The sequence below is a fragment of the Orbicella faveolata genome, unplaced genomic scaffold (assembly GCF_042242905.1).
Source record: "Orbicella faveolata isolate gen_17 unplaced genomic scaffold, um_ofav_v1 contig_36, whole genome shotgun sequence".
Lineage (NCBI taxonomy): Eukaryota > Metazoa > Cnidaria > Anthozoa > Scleractinia > Merulinidae > Orbicella > Orbicella faveolata.
In genome coordinates this window covers 10,596,300-10,615,662 of record NW_028301565.1, presented here as the reverse complement: position 1 = coordinate 10,615,662, position 19,363 = coordinate 10,596,300, and the positions used below count along the sequence as shown (strand labels likewise).

At 41.7% G+C, this 19,363-nt stretch overlaps 3 protein-coding genes and 1 pseudogene across 3 annotated transcripts; 1 reads left to right on the top strand and 3 right to left on the bottom strand.

Moving 5' to 3' along the window:
* Window positions 1-31: 31 nt before the first annotated feature.
* LOC110066332 (uncharacterized) lies at window positions 32-12,037 on the top strand. Its single transcript, XM_020773553.2, has 13 exons — window positions 32-1,704; window positions 1,904-2,001; window positions 2,632-2,756; window positions 3,471-3,523; window positions 3,751-3,817; window positions 4,490-4,585; window positions 4,934-5,064; window positions 8,962-9,004; window positions 9,361-9,476; window positions 10,078-10,166; window positions 10,671-10,718; window positions 10,802-10,848; window positions 11,415-12,037. Exons 1-13 carry the CDS (start codon window positions 307-309, stop codon window positions 11,477-11,479), a joined length of 2,376 nt encoding a protein of 791 aa, XP_020629212.1. The 5' UTR covers window positions 32-306; the 3' UTR covers window positions 11,480-12,037.
* On the bottom strand, window positions 6,460-8,474 carry LOC149102262 (uncharacterized; annotated as a pseudogene).
* A 73-nt stretch (window positions 12,038-12,110) lies between the features above and the next one.
* Window positions 12,111-13,316, bottom strand: LOC110066336 (histone H2B 3-like). The gene has a single exon (XM_020773558.2). It carries the CDS (start codon window positions 13,165-13,167, stop codon window positions 12,751-12,753), a length of 417 nt encoding a protein of 138 aa, XP_020629217.1. The 5' UTR covers window positions 13,168-13,316; the 3' UTR covers window positions 12,111-12,750.
* Window positions 13,317-15,168: 1,852 nt separating this feature from the next.
* Window positions 15,169-19,180, bottom strand: LOC110066338 (uncharacterized). The gene is made up of 3 exons (XM_020773561.2): window positions 18,236-19,180; window positions 17,044-17,128; window positions 15,169-16,452 (listed from the first exon to the last, which is right to left on the bottom strand). Exons 1-3 carry the CDS (start codon window positions 18,901-18,903, stop codon window positions 15,970-15,972), a joined length of 1,236 nt encoding a protein of 411 aa, XP_020629220.1. The 5' UTR covers window positions 18,904-19,180; the 3' UTR covers window positions 15,169-15,969.
* Between the last annotated feature and the right edge of the window lie 183 nt (window positions 19,181-19,363).

Below are 19,363 nucleotides of genomic sequence, written 5' to 3'. Positions count from 1 at the left end.
AATCAAGGTACATTGTTATGTATCATCATACAAGTGTTGTGGGTTCATTTAGGTTGTGTTCGAAACCTGGGCAAAATTGCATTCCAAAACTGCTAAATACTCACCCCCCTGGTCACCTTTACCTACTCCTCCCACACAGATATGTAGTTGGCAAAGCCCATGATCACCATCGATCACCATAGCGAATAAACAATATGGCGGATGAAAAACAGATTTTAATTTTTATATAATATTCGTGCTCTTTTCCCCTGTTATAAAAATTCTTCATCGAAAAGGAGTATAAGATGCATGTAACATTGAATCATCATGGCTGATGGTGGGAATTACTCGTTTTTCAACCACAATCTTCGCACGACAGCTATGCAGCAGTCCTTTGACCGGCCTAAACTTCTTCAGCAAAGGCGATCACAATCAGCCGGAAATCGACTCGATTCGTCGTCGAATAGAGCTGTTGAGAGTAAAAAAGATACACCGTTGTTAGTTAGAGAAGGAGATGCTCAAAACGTGAAATTTGTGCCACATCCTCCGTCTTCTCCTCGTTCGAATTCAGGAACGGCGGAAGGGAATCCGCGTGTCGCGGCGTTAAATTCGAAAGGCATCAAAAGAAGTCGTTACGAGTCGCCAAGGACTTCTCCATCTGGCTCAGAAGATGAAAGGAGAAGTCGTAAACATGTTCTGAATGTGATGCTGGATCCGTTGCCTCTGAAGCGCAGTGGGAGCACAGGTAGTTTGGACAGCATCGGTTCCAGTGAATCTTTTGGAAGTCCTCGCGATGGGCATAGAGGTGCTAATCGTAATCTTAGGGGTATTGAACCTCTTAAAGATATAGGTTCCAATAAGGAACTTCTTAAAAACTTTAAATCTTACCAGAATAGTGCGAAAAACGAGGATTTGGGTAAGAAGATGTTGAAAAAGAATGTTGTTCACCCTTTGAGGGTAGAACAGCAGCAAGCAGACATCTCGACACAGACAGGCTCAACACCCATTAAATCTAATTCGAAGACGACATCTGTATTGTATGATGAACCTCCTGCTGAGGATGAAGTTACATTATCTTCCTCAAATGACAGTTTGACAAGTGTTAGCGACAGCGAAGAAAATTCAATAAGCAACAGTGATGCAGAGTCTAAAAATCAGCGTAAGCCCATCCAAAGAGACCCTAATTCGACTTTACCTACCCTACCTTGTCAACTTAATGACAGAACTCTTGGAACTAATGCATCTGGGTTGTATGAATCTGTGCATCCAAGTGAAAGAAACCAAAATGATATCCCATCAGTGCAAACTGGTGAACTTAATGACCAAGGTGTTGTGACAAATTCATCTGGTTTGTATGACAGTGTACCTCCAAATGAAGGTATATATCAGAATCAAGGTATACCAGTATATCAGAATCAAGGTGTGTATCAGACTGAAGGAATCCAAGATGATCTCCAACATAATTCAACTTCTGATTTAAGGCAGCTCAGCAGGGCACTGGAGAAGGTAGTCACTGACGATGAAACGTATGCGTCAGACACAGACTTGTCTTTTAGATCAACAGGACAGGCGTCTGGTTTCTCTACATCAACCTTGCTTCCACGTGTGTCTGCAAGAAGAGCACGGACAAGGAGTGGTAACTTTTTAAAGGAGGAAATGGAGCGTTACTTCCCTGACAGGCAAATTGGCATTTTTGTTGCTACCTGGAATATGCATGAAGAAAAGGTAAGATTTTGGCCCTCCTATAACTGAAAATGGTCACTCTTCATATAACTTTAGCAAACATTTTGTGAGAATGTACACATTGAAAGCTGTGTGTCTATAACTCTAAAGAAATGCAAAGCTTATGTTAGCATTTAATGTAGTACTCTGTATTGATCCCTCTATTAATTATTTTAATAACTTTTGTTTCATTTTGTAACAGGAAGTTCCATTCTACTTAGAAGATTTTTTAATACCAGATTCAACTGATTTCTTACAAGACCTCTATGTTATTGGCTCCCAAGAGAGTACATCTCAAAGGTAAATATTATTGTTTTCTAATAACATCAGTTTGCTGCAATATAAAGAGTGGTTGTAAGTTATGAACGGTATACTGTATAAAATACTTCCTTCAATCTTGCCAGAATCCTGGAATCAAACTTACCTCCCTAAATCTCTGTGGCTTCATTAATTTTGAAATATTTAGGCATTAAAAAGTCTTGTAGACTCTGGTCTTTGGGTCTTGAAACCCTAATTACACTTTACTTACTGGCAAAAACTATAATTTCTAAGAGTGTTAATTTTCATAATTCATGAAATATTCCAGAGTGAGCTGGAAAGTATAAATTGAGAGAAGTTAAATTTGATTCATAACGTAAAAGAGCCTAGGGGTGCGTTCCTTTGGGGCGATCTGGATCAGGATCAGTCATCCAAGATCTGTCTGGATCGTGGTGCATCAAAAGAACTGATGAATCCATTCTGGTTATGGATTCATCGCTTTCTTTGATGCACCATGATCCAGACAGATCTTGGATCACTGATCCTGATCCAGATCACCCCAAAGGAACGCAGCCTAGATTTACATGTTTTTTCCAGTTATTACAACATGTCCAGATGCAACTGTGGATCAAAATTTAACCTCAAAATTTAATCTCAAAATTGTTTCAACAGAAAAGAGTGGGAGATCCGTCTTCAAGAAACTCTTGGTCCATCGCATGTGCTGATGTATTCCTGTTCTTTTGGGTTGTTACACCTGGCACTGTTTATCAGGAGAGAACTTGTCTGGTTTTGTTCTCGTAAGTGTTGTCTTCTTAGTCTGGGAGTTTTAATTAACCATCTTAATTTGCTTCAAATTTGATTAAAGCAAAGGAACACACTGTGAAACTGAAGGGAAACAAGAGATGCTTAAGTCTTCAAAAAGTGTTTTGAACATAAGAACAGAAAACAGGCACTCAGAATTATAAATTCACAACAATGCAATGAACTGGGATAAGTCATTTTGAAATATTGTTGGCTTATAGCATGTGCTAACCAATTTCTGGGAAATTATTTTCTCCTGATTAATAACACTGCCTTAGCTTTTATAATGCCCCTGTACTGTCATGCCAGTAAAAAATTGCATGACCACTCCTTTAAGTAATGAAAAAAGTTTAGCTCTATTTCCATTATAGACAAATTAACTTAGTCAGAGGACCTATTTACAATTTGAGTTTTCAGAGGCAGTATCTGCCAACAATAAATTGTTATGTTATCGGATGATATTAATTTAGCTCTGATTTTTTTTGTAAGAACCACAATCAGAGAAACAACTTACTGCCAGCATGAATCAACTCTTTTATCGGTCATTACTACATGTATGTAGTTCATTGACCTGTTTTGAAAATCAACCAGCTGTGGTTGTACTGCCCCATGTTAAGGCCAGTCCAACGAAGAGGCTGAGGTTTATCGGGACATTTAACTTGAGGCAGATACGACATTCTAAATATTTTTCTTTTTTCTTTTTATTGCAGCTGTGAGTGAAGATAGTGTATCTACTAGAGTGGGTCATATGATTAAAACTAAGGTAAAATTGGCATGACTGTTTATTTTTGTCTTTGTAAATCCATGCTTAGTGATCTGCATACTTTTTTTTTGGAAAATGGAGAAAATATTTGTTTCTGCTATTTGTCTCTGTATGTTTACAATAGTTACACAAAACTCACCAACAGCAAAACTACAAGGTTTAAGTATATAGCAAAAATTATAGTATGTTTACAGATTGTGTTGAGATGTGTTTTCCTCTCGCTACAGGGAGCTTTGGCTGTGTCCTTCAGCATATTTGGAACATCATTCCTCTTCATTGACTCTCACTTTACTTGTAAGTTCTCCTTTTTAGTTTGGACAAATGTTATCGGGAACAAAATTGTGAATGATATCTTAATCCTGACAAAAAGTGATGATAGGGAGGCATACTTTTACAGAGTTGAGGAAATGAACAAATGCTGATGAACTGTTCAGACAAGCATCTACAGTAACCAAATGTTGTAGTTCTCATGAAATTTTGAGGTTGTAGGTATTTTAATTAAGATTTAACTATAAAATAGGAAAAGATTGTATATCTGTCAAGTCGTACAAAATACACATTTATTTAATTAGTGTCTATCTGCTAAGTCAAGAGTGTACTATGCCTGTATCATTGTGTTGTGTCCTCGGGCAAGGCAATTTACTCTCACAGTGCCTCCAGTCTCCACCCAGGTGTACAAATGGGTACTGGCAACTTAACAGCAAGTTAAAATACCCCTAGTCGCTTCATGCTAAGGAACTGAAGATAAACACTGGCCAGGTTCAAGCACAAACCTTTCCCTAATATTTATATTTATCAAGGCCACTGCTTTTGATTTCTTTAATTCTTATGCAGCCTTCTGATTCCCTGCTTCAATGCCCTGGCATTTAGGAGTCTGTTATAATAAAATGTGATACTCTCCTGCCTGAATTATCATTGGAAGTTAGTTTCAAGTCTTAAGCATGCATTTTGTCGCTTGTCTTGCAGCTGATGAAGGCAAAGCTATGGACCGTGTAAGTGATTACAAGACAATCTGCAAGTCTCTGTCATTATCACCTGAGGGTCAGCCCAGCGGAAACAATGGTCAGTAGAATAACATGATCCTTTTTTGTACGAGTTTGCACACATTGCAGATCAAAGATCCTAGTATTTAAAGAAGGACTGTTGTCTGTTTTACAATATTATTACACAAGTGCTGTTTGTTTAGAAAATTTCACATGACACATAAGAGTGTGTTGTACTTTGCCCCTTCAAAAAGATGAACAACAAAAACCAAAAAAAATGACTGAAGCAAGTGCCCCAGTTTGCCTCATACTGGCTGCAAGTACAGCTGTGCCTTCCTTAGCAGCTTTTCCACAAAATGAATGTCTGTTTTTCCAAGGTTTCTTGCCATTCCTTAATACATTATACTTCTGCTGTGTTTCATTTTAGAACTGGATTTGACAGCCAATTTTGACCGAGTGTTTTGGTTGGGAGATTTCAACTTTAGGGTTACCCTGGACAGATCAAAAGTGGATGGATTGCTTGAGAAGTACAAAGACCAGGAAAATCCTGAGTGTAAAGTAAGCATATAACACTCAAATGATACCACGGATTTGGGTTTTGTTTTTTACCCCAGAGATTGAAGACAATTATAGACCGACCCCTTTTTAGCTTTATCTAACAATCACTGCACAGTGGCCCTTCAGACATGAGCGTGTGTGCAACGCAGTGTTAAACCTCTACATTTTTTAGCATTAAGAGAGGGCTGACCTCTCAGGCTTCAGGCGTGTACCCTAGATCTGCCGCCAGTGAGTGACTTGCATGACATCATCTGAACAATGCTCCTCCTGACTTGATTAGGAAGATGAAAAGCCATTTGGCAAACTGAAACAGTCACTGCGAATACTTACTTACTTAATCCTCTTCATTCCTAAGTGGAACATAGGTCCTCAACTAGCGCGCGCCACCTAACCCTATTTTGTGCAGTGCCTTTTGCCTCATTCCATGTAACATGCTTCGCCGCCAACTCTGCCATTCTCGTGCGCCTCCAGCTGTTTTGGGGTCTCCCTCTCTTTCGCTTCCCCTGTGGGTTCCACTCTAGTGCCCTCTTGACTACGTGTCCATCTGGTTTCCTCAGTGTGTGGCCAATCCAGCCCCAAGCTCTCTGTCTTATCTCTTCCTCTATTGGTTGTTGCTCTGTTTGACTCCAAAGGTCCTTGTTGCTGATTTTTCTAGGCCACCAAATCCGCAAGATGTTCCTCAGGCTCTTATTGATAAACACTTGCAACTTCTGCTCCAATCCCTTGGTCAGCCTCCAAGTTTCAGAACCATACAAGAGCACCGCCTTCACATTTGTCCCAAAGACTCTCAGCTTGGTCTTGGTTGTTAGTGCCATGGATCGCCATATTGGTCTCAGCATCGCAAATGCCTGTCTTGCCTTTCCAATTCGTGCCTGAATGTCCTCGTCAGTGCCTCCCTTCTTGCTTACAATGCTCCCAAGGTATGTGAACTCATCCACTTCCTCAACCCGCTTCCCAGCTACCGACACAACATCACCACGTTTGGTACCAATACGCATCAGCTTTGTCTTGGTGGCATTGATCTTCAGGCCTACCTTCGCACTTTGTACCTCCAAGGCTCGTGTCTTATCCCTCATATCCTGTATTCTGTGTGACAGTAGGGCCAGATCATCGGCAAAGTCAAGATCTTCTAATGATGTCGTAAAGGTCCACTGAATACCTCTTTTCCTGTCAAAGGCTGTCCTCGTCACCCAATCCAGGGCGACCAGAAACAGCAAGGGAGATAGCAGGCAGCCTTGTCTTACCCCGGTCCTCATATCCAATGGTTGAGTCTTCTGTCCATTGTGTACCACCTGTGCGGAGAAACCCTCATAGAGAACTCTGATGATGGTGACTATCTTGTCAGGCAACCCGTAGTGCCGCAACAACCTCCACAAAACATCTCTACTGATACTATCAAAGGCCTTCTCAAAATCGATAAAGTTGATGTACAAGGAGGACTGCCACTCGATACTCTGTTCTATAATAATCCGCAGTGTTGCTATTTGATCCGTGCAGCTTCGACCTGCTCGAAAGCCCGCCTGTTCCTCTCTCAGCTTTTCGTCCAATGCAATCTTGATGCGCTCCAGGATCACTCTGCAAAACACCTTACTTGCCATGTTCAGCAACATAATGCCACGCCAGTTTTTACAGTAGCTCAAATCACCTTTCTTGGGCAGCTTGATTAGCAGACCTTTTCTCCACTCCTCTGGTATCTTCTCCTCATTCCATATCCTGTTGCAGAGGCCCAGGAGAACCTCCTCGGATGTGTCCCCTCCCGCCTTAATTGCCTCTGGTGGAATATTGTCACATCCTGCAGCCTTCCCGTTTTTTAACTTCTTTATAGCATTCTTGATTTCAATACGTGTAACGTGACCTGTCCTGATGTTAAGCTCGTCATTTGGCTCCACCTCTGGCGGGTTGATCGGCTCCTCATGGTTAAGCACTGTTTGAAAGTGCTCCCCCCACCGGTGCATCTCCTCCTCTGCTGTCCTGAGCAACACGCCTGCCTCATTTCTCACTGGCTTACAAGTATTCTGGATCCTCCCACTTAGCTTTCTAGTGATCTCGTACAAAGTCCTTGCATCACCTCTCTTTCCAGCCTCCTCAGCTCTCTCAGCTTCTGCTTCCACATACGCCCTCTTGTCTCTCCTACACCTCCTCTTCACCTCCCTATTTAACTCTTGATATCTTTTACTTGCCTCTCTCTTCTGGTTTCTTGTTCTGGCCATGTTTATGGTGTTTTTTGCCACCTTTCGCTGCTCGATTAACTCCCAAGTCTCCTCGCTGATCCACTCCTTCCTGTTTGCCTTTGCCCTACCCAGCACCTGCTCGCAGGTCTCCACATAACCTTGTTCAATCTGCCTCCATTCATCATCCACTGACAGTTCCTCCTCCTCCATCAACTGCTGCAGACCCTCAAATCTGTTATGCAGTGCTAGCTTGAATGCGTTCCTAACCTCCAGATCTTTCAGCTTGCTGACCTCAAAACGCACTCGGCCACTATCCCCCTTTCTCACTTTGGCAATCCTTAGCCTGACTTTTGCCATCAACAGGTGGTGGTCTGACCCAACGTCTGCTCCACGCATCGCGCGAACGTCCTGCAGTGAGCTCCTCCATCTCTTGCTAAATGCCAGGTGGTCGATCTGATTCACAATACCACCATCAGGAGACCTCCATGTCCGCTTGTGACACTCCTTATGGGGGAACAGCGTTCCACCGATTACCAGTTCATTTGCCTGACAGAAGTCCGCCCATCTCTCACCATTTGCATTCATCTCAGCTCTTGCTCCATGTTTACCCATCACCTCCTCTCTGCCTGTGTTATCCATTCCCATCTTAGCATTCATATCTCCCATGACGATCTTCACATCTCTACATGGCACCTGCTCCAAAACCATCTGTAGCTGGTCATAGAAATCATCCTTCACCTCCTCCGTTGCCTCATTTGTTGGGGCATAGCATTGCAAGATGGTAACCTTTTGCCACCTCGAGTTGAACCAGGCTCTGATTATCCTCTCAGACACTGGCTCCCATTCCAGCAGACATTGTGCAGCTTCTTTGGACAGAATAAAGCCAACTCCTCTCTCATGATTTTCACCTTCATCCATTCCTGAGTATAGCACAGTTTCGCCTGTAGCTACCCTCAACTTCCCACAAGAGTTCCATCTCATTTCACTTACTCCTAGAATACTAATACCATACCTCTGCATCTCCTTGATCACCTGTGCGCACTTACCAGTCTCAAACATTGTCCTAACATTCCATTGCCCGATCTTCACACACGCTTTTGGCGACAGCAATTTCGTCGGCGGTTTATGCGTCATTTGCTGCTTCGCACGTTGTTCCAACCGGGTGTTAACATCTTTTACCCCTGCTTCCCGATAGGGTGCAGTGGTAGTTCTAGCTTCGGTTTCTGTAATAAATAGCATTTTCTGGGAGTGGGTTATCAGCCCGCCGCCCAACCCCCAACCTGGAGGACCAGGGGCTGTTCTTCGTCTGGCCTCTACCCTTCGACCAATCCGGCATGGTTAGACCTGCCAGGGAACAAAGTCCCCGCCGGCACAGCTCTCCGGGTCATGAAGACACACAAGCTTCACCACCACGGCAAGGTGTCAGCCCAAGGTGAAGAGTCACTGTGAATGGGTTGTGTTTAATCTGCCTCTTCTCCCTGTCTTGTTTTGGGGCTTATTTGCCTCAAGCTGTGGATTTCCAGTTCAATAAATTGAATCACTGAAAGATTAATCTCTGTGTTGTGGAATACTTTGTAGAACTGGAAATCTCTTTTAGGGTGATACTACGTCACCATGCTTTTGATCCTCATGGCGTTGCATTCCCTTAGCTCAGTTTTGGTAGAAAAATGTAGACTCATGGTACATAGTCTAAAAAGTGAGTCTCTGATTGTTATTTTTTTTGTAGGATTTACTGGAGAAAGATCAGCTTCTAGATCTAAAGGAACAAGGTGAGTTTTGATTTCATCCAGCTATCATATGGTAGTCTTGTATATTGTTGGTATCTAATTTTCATGTTGAGGTTGTTAAGGACTGCCTAAGCCGTGCCTTCTTGTGCATGCAATCATAGTTCAAATTTTTAAAGTGCTCTTCACCACTCCCTCAATGTGTTGGTTTTAAAAATTTCTCAAGTAGTTCTTTCTCTTGTTTTTTTTTTTTTGGCTTCTGGATCCCTTATTCAACTTTCGTGGTTCATTATTGGCCAATCAATTCATCAAGCGCACAAAGATGCAATATTACTTTATTACCACAGCCACTATGATAAAGGAATCTATGGTAACAGTTGCGTGCAATTGATCCACAACAGGAAAAGTATTTGTGGGATTCACTGAACCTCCAATCAAATTCTTACCGAGTTACAAGCATGACATACAGAGCGACAACTATGACACGTCATCTAAAAACAGGACGCCTTCTTGGACGGTGAGTAAATTTCCACCCCAGGGGGGGACTCTCATATAAAAGGACAGGGGTGGGCTTGTCGTACCTTTTGGGGGTTTAAACCTGGGGGGGGGGGTTTAACACGTGGTTTTGGTGCCTCTTAAGGTGTTCAGCCTCAAAATGTCCACAGCAGGAGCTTTCACAGCAGGAGCTTTCACAGTGCTTTTTAGGGTATTCAGCCAAAAAATATGACCGGAGATGTTTGACAATCAGCTGATTTTTTGTTTTGTCTCATTTACATCGTGAATTCACTCATCAGTAAAAGAGTGTACATGTGTTGTTTTAGAATTGGCACCTCTTAGGGGTGAAAAAAATTTCAAGTCATGCCCACGAAATAGGTTCTTGGTACCTCTTAGTTACTGTAGGGTTTCTTTTCAAAATTTCTGACAAGCGTTCCCGTCCTTTTTGTATGGGACCCCCCCCCCCCCCCCGGCCTATGACGGCATATATGCCCGGACAAAAGCACTCTTGTTTGTGAAAATGAGGTCAATTATGTACGGCACCTAGGTGGGATGACGTATTTGAGTGCTTTAAAGAAGCGCCTGAAACAGAGTTTAGAATTTATTTTCTTGTTGTCTTCCAGGACCGTGTTCTTTACCGCAGTAGAGATCCATCAAGTATCCAGCCAGTTATCTACAGCAGTTGTGTTTCTGTCAAGACGTCAGATCACAGGTAAGAAGGTAAATCTGCCATGCGCGTGATCTCTTTTTAAAAGAGCTTTGCCGTCTGTTTGAAGCCTGATTTTGATGAACTAAAAAACCACTCCTCGATTTGAGGAAGCGCAACTACAATTCCTTGGATTTCAGATTTTGACAAGTTAGTCCATTAGAAAGAACGACAACTAGCAACGGCAAAAATGAAGAGGATTACATTGTAAACGAATTTGAAAGGTTCGGGTTTCATAATAATAGCACGGTGAAACATTCTGTTATTTGGAACATGGAATCCATTTCTATCGTTTTAGAGGTACCATTACTGCATTCACACCAGACGATAGCGCTACTTTCATTCGCGAAACGAAACCAAGAAAGTTTCCCAATACGTTCTACCCAGCAACTGCTTGCAAGATCAGCTCGTATGTTTTAAGAGTCCTGTTTTATAAGTGTTATAAAGTCAGTCACTTGTTAAGTGATGACGTGGATATGTTTGCGCTCATGGCTGTCTCTTTCATTTCAGGCCAGTATTTGGTATTTACCAAGTCAAACTCAATCCTTGCCGGGAAAAGTAAGTGCTCCACTTGACTTGTGTTTTTTCCCCTATATATGTTCTACCCAGGTAACAATTGTGATTTTATCTTTACATGACAGCATTCCTCTGACTGGAGGCCAGTACATCCGGGATGTTTATGTGGAAGGTACGTGAATTTCAAACTTTGACAACAAGACTCAGTCTAGGCTCGATTTCCGCCGCTCTCTCGTGTCCGGTCTACGTTCCTCCCCGAAAAGAGACGGCTGGACGTGTGAGCGGCAAACCATGTCTGTGACTGCAGTTGACTGATTGGCTAAGACCAACAAAAGAATCCTCACGCGTCCAGCCGTGCCTACGGGGGAGGAACGCGGGCTCCTTTCCCGAACAGCGGCTGGTAATCGAGCGTAGACATCAGTCTAACTAGAATGATCTAAATGATCTTAATGACAAACATGAGAGCTGATGTAAGCTGCAAGGCCTGCGAATGGTTCTACATGTGTCACACGGCTGGGAGGTAACCGCTTAGTCTTCGTTTTCCATGCAATGCTGTTTTGCTTTGAAAAATGAAATAAAAAAACTTCCTCAGGTTCAGTCTATTCTCAGAGACGGGACTTCGACCGAGGCTTAGACTGTACTTCGGTGCTGTGACCCCAGGAAGAGAAAGATATTCATGTGCTGTCGTTGTCTGTTCGTGAAAGTCAAGTTTTTGTTGTTGTTTTTGTTTTAAAACAGCCAACCGCAGGCGATCACTTGGACCCAGCTCTCAAGAACAGAGTTCTGTGTGCGTCATCCTATGACAGCTGTTAACTGGGCCCCGATCGGGGAGACACCTCGAACAAGCCTGAAGAGCACATCTGGATGACACCTCCACGGCATACGGCGTCGGAAGCGTGTTGCTCTAAGAGCGGGAGACAAGTTATTTAACATATTGGATTCAAATGCAGCTCATTACATCATTGTACATAATTTAAAATGTGAAAGATTGAGTTATTTTAAGCTACCTTGAAACCCAGTTTCGGTAATTTGGATATATGTAACGTTTTATCTTGCTTTTGTACTTAAAAAAGGTGACGTATTATTGTATCCATGCGTATACAATGTAATGAGTAAAGCAGTCGTTCATTTTCGCACTCGAGGATCTTTTATGCATATAGAAATGAAAACCTTTCCGTGCATCTCTTTTACACAATTATAACATTGCTTTTACTTCCTGCTAGCTTCATCTTGGTAATTATAGTCAATGCTTGCTATCAGTGTGAATGGCATGATTATACCATTGTTAACACGTTCAAGATAGCCTCGTACCTGATAGAATGTAAAAAACAGACATAATAAAATAATAAATCTGCCTGGAACTCCATGTGTTTTTATTTCTTGTCTGGCCTGTACCAGCGAAAGGCTATTTCCGGTTCCTCTCGGCCAGATTCCTGGTTTTTAGTGCTACAGTTTTCCTGAAGAGGCCATATGGCCGCGAGAGGAGGTAATAAGGAAATGAATGTAGACGGTATCCTATTACAAGCTTTTTATCCAATCAGAGATTAGACTAACACTATGACGTCAGGTGACGACGTAAGGTGAAAGTCTTACGAAAAACATTGGGCTCTGTGAATTCTCAAAAGAAAAACAAACAGACAAACAAACAAAACCATTACACTCGATGTTGCATTAGCTTGATGCCACGACAAGAAAACAGAGGCGACATCGATTAATTAATTGCCAGGAAAAAGGAGAGAGACTAAGGGATTTCCATTCTAGTTCCACAATGCAATAGCATAAGAGTGAGTGATAAAAATTGGATTTCTTTTTGAGATGTACGTTTAAAGTAAAGTTATAGTGTTTTCAATTCTTGGGCAAAATTATCTCTGTCATACGAATCATAAGTGTTCTTATATTAAACTTAACTCGTGTAGAGGGACGAACAACACTCGATAACAAATATATCGAAAGATTACAGTCAGCGTGCTAGTTACATCTGTATATAACCAGCAAGCATGGAAATTTACGCGGTGATATCAAAAGATAATTGACCCATATTGTCCACTATCTGTACTCTTGATAATCTAACTTCTTATTCCTGAATTTGCTTGGTGTATCTGGCCACAGCCTTAGTTCCTTCACTGACTGCATGTTTGGCCAGCTCGCCAGGAACAACCAAACGAACGCTGGCTTGCATGTCCCTTGACGAGAGCGTGCTTCGCTTAATATACTTGCTGAGCCTCCCGGCCTCGATCGCTATCCTCTCGAAGAGATCGTTCACGAACGAGTCCATGATGTTCATGGCTTTTCTAGTGATACCGAGATCCGGGTGAACTTGTTTAAGTACCATATTGATGAACCTGGCGTACGATTTGTGTGTTTTCTTTGGCTTAAGTTTTCCTTCTCGTTTCGTCTTGTTCCTCTTGATGTCGTTCTGTTTGGGCGCTTTGCTCGTATCTGGTATGCCGTTCTTCTTTGTTGTTGTGGCTTTTCGTCCTTTAGGAGGCATGTTGAATGTTTCACGCAATCGTTGAGGTTTGATTCACTTGGTGGTTGGACTCAATGTTGATCTGACAAACTAGCGTTTCTACTGTACATGTTACCTCGTTAATCATTCAACTTTTGAATTAAGTGGTTCAGGGGTGCCACGCAACGTAATTCTTGCATGGTGTGGCTTACATTCTTTGAACAAAGAGCATGTGCTTAATGAATGTTACAGTATTTTATGCAAACAGGAGAAAGCACACTTTTCGTGCCTATTTAAAATAATTCTTTCCCCCACTTTGACTGGCCGAGCAAAAAAATTGAAATTCTAATAAGCAATTTCAGTTGCTTTTTAGCTCTGTTTCAAAACGAGTTCGGTGTACAAGCTTTTATATGGAAAAGAGTTTGATTTGCCAGACAATGAACGGTCAAGAAAAACTCGTTTCCGTATGAAAGGTTGTACACCAAGACTCGCTTTTAAACAGAGGTAAGAGTAACTCATTGCAACTTAACTCATGCAACTTATTGCTTTACCGCTCAACTGACGGCCTAATTGACTGTGGAACCGGAATGCGCCCCCGGGGAATGCGCCGTATCTAAAAAAATTGAAGGTTTTTTTATAAATCAACAGAACTTCTTAGAGCTGAAACGTGGCAATTAGATATTCTATACTGAGTATGGTTCTGAATGATGACAAATTTTATGTTTGCGGGTCATGAAAACTTATACTTTAGCTCGATTCCAGTTGTTTGGGTTTGTTTTGGTAGGCAATAGAGCGATCATTTTATTTACTCAACACCCGCAGTATCTGTGCTATTTTGCTCTATATTTGAACGCAGTGTATTGATGGCTTCAGTCTTTTACTACAAAGATATATTAGTAAAGGTAACGATGCAAAGAACCCAGAAATTCTCAGCTTTTTCTTTGTTACCGACAGAACCCAGTTAAATGCAGCGCATGCGCAGTTGCTCGAAAAATTGAGACCGATTGCTTTTGCAGAAACTTGCCGATTTCTAACGATCCAGTCGTTAGAATTTCAAGAAATTTGGCAAAAAAAATAGTTCAGAAACCACGTGAATGATCTATCACAAAAAATCTGAATTTTGACATAGGGAATTTTAAATAATTCAGAACATGCAGTGAAAACGATTTACGGCGAATTACGAAAATCGTCTATGTCAAAATTTTATTAGAAGAGTGTTGACAGAAGGGATTTAAAGTCAATTCGTAGTGGGCAAATGATGAAAAAAATCTAACGTCTGGATTTTTTTAAAATAAACAAAAACCATTTTTTAAGCCTTGTTTTTAACCAGCCCCGTTGCCATGGCAACAGCACACACCTTAGCCAAAATGCGAGAATAAACCCTTCTGAGGTTAACCTTGACTCTTGCAGAAAACGGGCGCCAAAGGATAAATAGTTTAAAAGTAATAGTGAACTAGGCAAAGGCACTTGAAAACTGTGTTCGGCCACCTTAACATTTTTGACCCAAAAGGTAACCCCTTCATATACTTCGTATACCTTCCAGACGTGTTACCTCTAGGGTTCGCATTCCTATAGTAGAAACATTGCAGCGCATTTTATACCCTGGGATTGAGTAACCCCTTAAAACTCTTACATGAATTAATTAACTGTGTCTGTTCGAGACATTTTGAAAGAGCGTCAGTATTAAATGGCTAAATGACCATTTTCCCCACCCCTATCGGGAGGGGACTCCGCTTAGTCCATTATGAAAGTATCTCCACTGACTCTGATTAAATTTCCGTTGCTTTCTCTCGAGTCCGGTCTCATTGCTTCCCCGTCGGGTAGTACCTTCGAGGAATGAGTGTGGGCTCCGTTCCTTAGCAACGATTGGTGATGGTGCCTATCCCGTCCCCGATCATGGCTCGCCCAGTGTATTTGCAAAGTTTTTCAGTTTCTTGTCTACTGAGCCGTTTGTGAAACTCTCCTTCATTCTTTCTTTGAAAGAAATTTGACAGAACCACTACTTCATGAAAAAAAAAAAAAAAAACAAATACGGAGAGACAGTTTCGTTGAGAAACAGTTTTATCCATCATGTTTTACTACATCTCAAATAGATTTATATTACACATAATCGAGTTTCTTCGCAGGAAATAAATTTTCTAATAAATGGATTGCAATAATATATCAAAAGTGTAAACTCATAATTCTTTTTTTTCGAAACCATCAAAAATAAACTCTTATATTACTTTGTTAGTGAATCTCCACAAGAATATATGTACCTTTATATAGCTGATTTTAACATTTAGACCGCCATGAGCTAGCCAATCAGATTGCACATTTACCTGACAGTCGACAGGTGGGTTACGTTAAAAGTGAATAGTCAACTTTCCTGTGCCTCGTTGATTATTACTCGTAGAAAACGAGACCAGTTGGTTGAATTATTTTAAAAGAAGCTGCATTGTCCTCTCTCACATAAGGTATATGTTTCTGTAATGTAAATGAACCGGGAAGTCACATGACGTGCTGACGGCTAGTTTGAACTATAATATACAGGCCATTAAAACGCGAATCTAGTTCCCAGCTTGGTTGCACGCACTGTTCTAGACTCCTAAAAGTCAAATAATTTCTATAGGCTCTAAATGATATAAAAAATATATTTTTTCCTATGTATTTGGGTCGAAAAGTACAGACAAAATATAACACAAAGTTTCACGTTCCAACTATCATTTCCCCCGGTTTCAGCCACCTCTGTAATCCCGTCTCACTCCCTCTCTCTTTGTACCTTCCACATCCTTCTTGCCGCCTTTGGTCGAGGATTTCTGCTGTGTCCCCGGCCTGTTTCCCTTTTCTATACACAGATATTATTCATGTCTTCATGGACAACAGTTGCTCGACCGCCGAATGTGATTTCGGTCTCAGTCGTCTTGTTCCATAAAACTCCAGCACATTTTTAAACATATCTGTATATTTGGAGTAGTCCATCCCTGTCGCACATTTTGAGCTTTCAGCTGCTCGAGCACTACACGAGTCTTTCTGAGGCGAATTCAGTGAGCTGCCACGTAAAGATAACTGAGAAGAATGTCCGCACGCCGTGTGTAATCCACGAATACCCCGTGCTTTTGCTGTAAGTTGCTCCTTTCCGTTGCCGGAGATATTTCCCAGGTCATTGTCTCGGTTTTTTACCCACGCGTCGCACTTTTCAATCGGCGAACACTGGACACCAATCGTTTGAGGCTGGCTTTTGCTGTCAGACCGGTGATTAGTTGTCGCTGCACCTCCTAATTCTCCTCTCTTGACAACTAAGTTCGCAGACGATCGTCTCTCCTGAAATGGGGTATAACCTTCGCTCTGAAACAAAGTCAGGTTCGTTTCATTAAAAAAATGCAACAAAAACAAGTAGAACTCAAGCAACCTGACCGACGGCTAAGCATTGGATAAAGCTAACACTAAAGAGGTTAATTTGGAAAAAATAACAATCAACTGGACTATTTTGGGTTTTCTCGTCAATGGTATTTCTTTTAAATCCTTAGTCTGTTATGAAAGACTTCATCCGATTACCCCTTCTTTACTGACGTGAGATATACTGTAGCTTCAAAACTGACTATCCAATACTTGAACTAAAACAGGCCCTTTTCGGCTATCGGTAAACGTATGAAAACACGTTCTCGGCCCTCCTTTCCTCTCCTTTCTCGTTTTTTCCTAGGAAAGTGTATTGGCAGGTAACTAAAGCGGACACGATCACTCCAACTCTGTGAACCGGATTCCGTGACCCAGGCTGATCGATTGTGGTTCAGTTTCAAATTGGCGTACACATAAGGTTTCATGTGTAATCTTGATGATATCTCAGCTTCATTCCCATCGAGAAAGAAAGGACAACTACAAGGGAGAATAAGGAGAGAGAGCCTGTGATCGAGGCTGATGATGTTAACAGATACCGACCTGTTGGCTGGAGTGGACCAAGTGACTGACGTCACCATTTCCATGTGACGTAATCTCGAGAGTAACGTCTATGTGTGCTTGGCTCCTGAAAAAAAAAAATCAACATTCCCTGATGCGTCAATGTCTCTTATAACCAGCTACAGAAGAAGCTAGAATTTATCTTGCATTCGCAGCTTTCATGTCTGCTCATTTAATCTAACTTTCGTTACTTTTTATTATATTCCCCTCTTCTTTCTCAGTAACACTATTCTCAGGTTTTTAAGTGAAAATTCTTGTCTGTTTTACTAATTTGTTTTCGATTGATCATACGCGACCTTGACATAGCCTGTGAACAGGTTCTTCTAGTCGAGGAAACTGACGAAGAGAAAGCGGCCATTTCACTCTCAGTCAGTTGCTTTTTCGGCCGTTCCAGCCGCGCTCAGATCAGACCCTAGAGTTACTGGTCGTTTAGCCCCCAAGTCGATTAGCCCCTTAGCCGGTTAGCCCCCAACCAGAAGTCGATTAGCCCCCATATTCACGCTTAAAGAACGAGAAATAGACAGTGTTTTCGACTTCTGGTTGCATGGGGGCTAATCGACTTCTGGTTGGGGGCTAACCGGTGAGGGGCTAATCGCAGCCGGAGCCTGTTCAGTCAGGCTACCGTGACACACTACAGTGACAGAAATTGTGAATCAAGAAGTTAAATTAAACTAGTGTTCCATGACATGATACAATCAGCTACCATCGTACCGCCCAATGACACGAAACCCGTTTACTCCTTTAGTAATAAAACATGTCTCGACAAATTTTGCTTTGAAAACGTCTCTATAAAAATGTCACCGTCTGGCTATTCAGATGTCCATATTATATCAAATGTTCTGCATTTTTACGATTGACCTAGCCTTCTACGCAAACATTCTTTCGGCTCGCAACGATTAAAAGCAATCAAAACATAATGAAAGCATTAACTATTTATTACACTAATGAGAAGTGGAACTTTACGAATCAGCTGCTACACACACATATGACCAATTACTTAACTCGCTAATTAAGTTCTCCTCTCTTTAACACAGTAGCATGCGAGTTTATTGAACAGCAGTTGGTAACCGCTGTTGAACTGAATACGTGCGTGTTTAGATAAAGTCAACATTCTAGTCGTGTGGATGTTGTAAGTTACACGGTGTTGTCGATTTCATGTCAATAAAAGACTTACCACTGGGATACTTTGGCGTTAGTTATTTTCCTGTTACCAACAGTCGGTCGCCACTGAAGCTTCCTTCCGTGAAATTGTCCCGACATTGGCAAATTAGCCGGTCTACTCAATCCTTTTGAGGAAACAACGAGTGGCTTAACCGTATTGTCGTCTTCGGCTGTTTGTACTTCTTTCATGCTCACAACACTAGGCACGTTCTTGAACGTTCCATTTTCCGTGTGATCGCCGTTTTTTCCCAAATCTACGTAACTGTCAGACGCTCTGCGTCTGTCATTTTTGCTTGCCAGCTCTCTCAAGGCAGCCTCTTGCCGGTTAATCTTTTCGTTCCTGTACTGTTCGATGTATCTGCTCGGTTGTAAGAAGTATTTGAATTCACCCAAGTCCCCTCGATTCCTCGCAAATTGACGAGAAACACTCCTTCGTGGAGTGCTTGATCTTACTTCTTTTGAGTCTTTTAAAGCTGGAGCCGATCGTCGACACGACGGTTTGTTTTCGTTTAGAGCAGCGCGATGGACAATCCAGCCAGTTAACTGGGGCTCGTTCGAACCCAAAACATCGGTCGCTGTTGCCAATTCGTCCTGTGCGCGTGAAAATTCTTCGAGCGACAAAACAAGAGGATCGATCCCTTGTTCATCGTTATCATTCTCATCCAAAGTAGAAAACGACATTTCTAAAGCCCGAAGAAAGCTATATTACCTGATATTAATTCAATTGTGGAAAGCTCAGTTGCAATTGCATTAATGACTTTGTTTCTATGGCAATGCAGTTCAGAGGAATGTTTACTACAGCTCATTAGTTACACTACATAATCGACTTCAAAGAAGACTTTTGAAGGTCTGTACTGTTTAAGGCATTTTTAAGCCCGATCCATGCGGTTTTACAGACCCTGGAGTGTGAATTAACTAAAGTACAAGTCAGATGTAAGAAACTTCCCGTGAATACATCATTACGTATTTGTTTATAGCACACATCGCGAAACTACTGGGTTCGACCCCACTAATTAGCTTATTAAGAACACTTATCTCAACTGTTCTTTATTTTTTGCCCTTAAAGAGGCCTGTGTTCCGAGGTCCAATTTTTCTTCAGTCACTCTAGATACTCGTTGTGACGTTGCACCGTTTCATAGAT

Excerpts from the sequence above, each read along its gene's own strand:
- LOC110066332 (XM_020773553.2), top strand. The coding sequence starts at position 307 with ATGGCTGATGGTGGGAATTACTCGTTTTTCAACCACAATCTTCGCACG. Across the intron at positions 9,477-10,077 it reads ACAGGACGCCTTCTTGGACG|GACCGTGTTCTTTACCGCAG; the intron begins GTGAGTAAATTT and ends GTTGTCTTCCAG. Across the intron at positions 10,167-10,670 it reads GTCAAGACGTCAGATCACAG|GCCAGTATTTGGTATTTACC; the intron begins GTAAGAAGGTAA and ends CTTTCATTTCAG.
- LOC110066336 (XM_020773558.2), bottom strand. The coding sequence starts at position 13,167 with ATGCCTCCTAAAGGACGAAAAGCCACAACAACAAAGAAGAACGGCATA.
- LOC110066338 (XM_020773561.2), bottom strand. The coding sequence starts at position 18,903 with ATGTCGTTTTCTACTTTGGATGAGAATGATAACGATGAACAAGGGATC. Across the intron at positions 17,129-18,235 it reads AACGCCAAAGTATCCCAGTG|GAGCCAAGCACACATAGACG; the intron begins GTAAGTCTTTTA and ends TTTTTTTTTCAG. Across the intron at positions 16,453-17,043 it reads TGGTCCACTCCAGCCAACAG|AGCGAAGGTTATACCCCATT; the intron begins GTCGGTATCTGT and ends ACTTTGTTTCAG.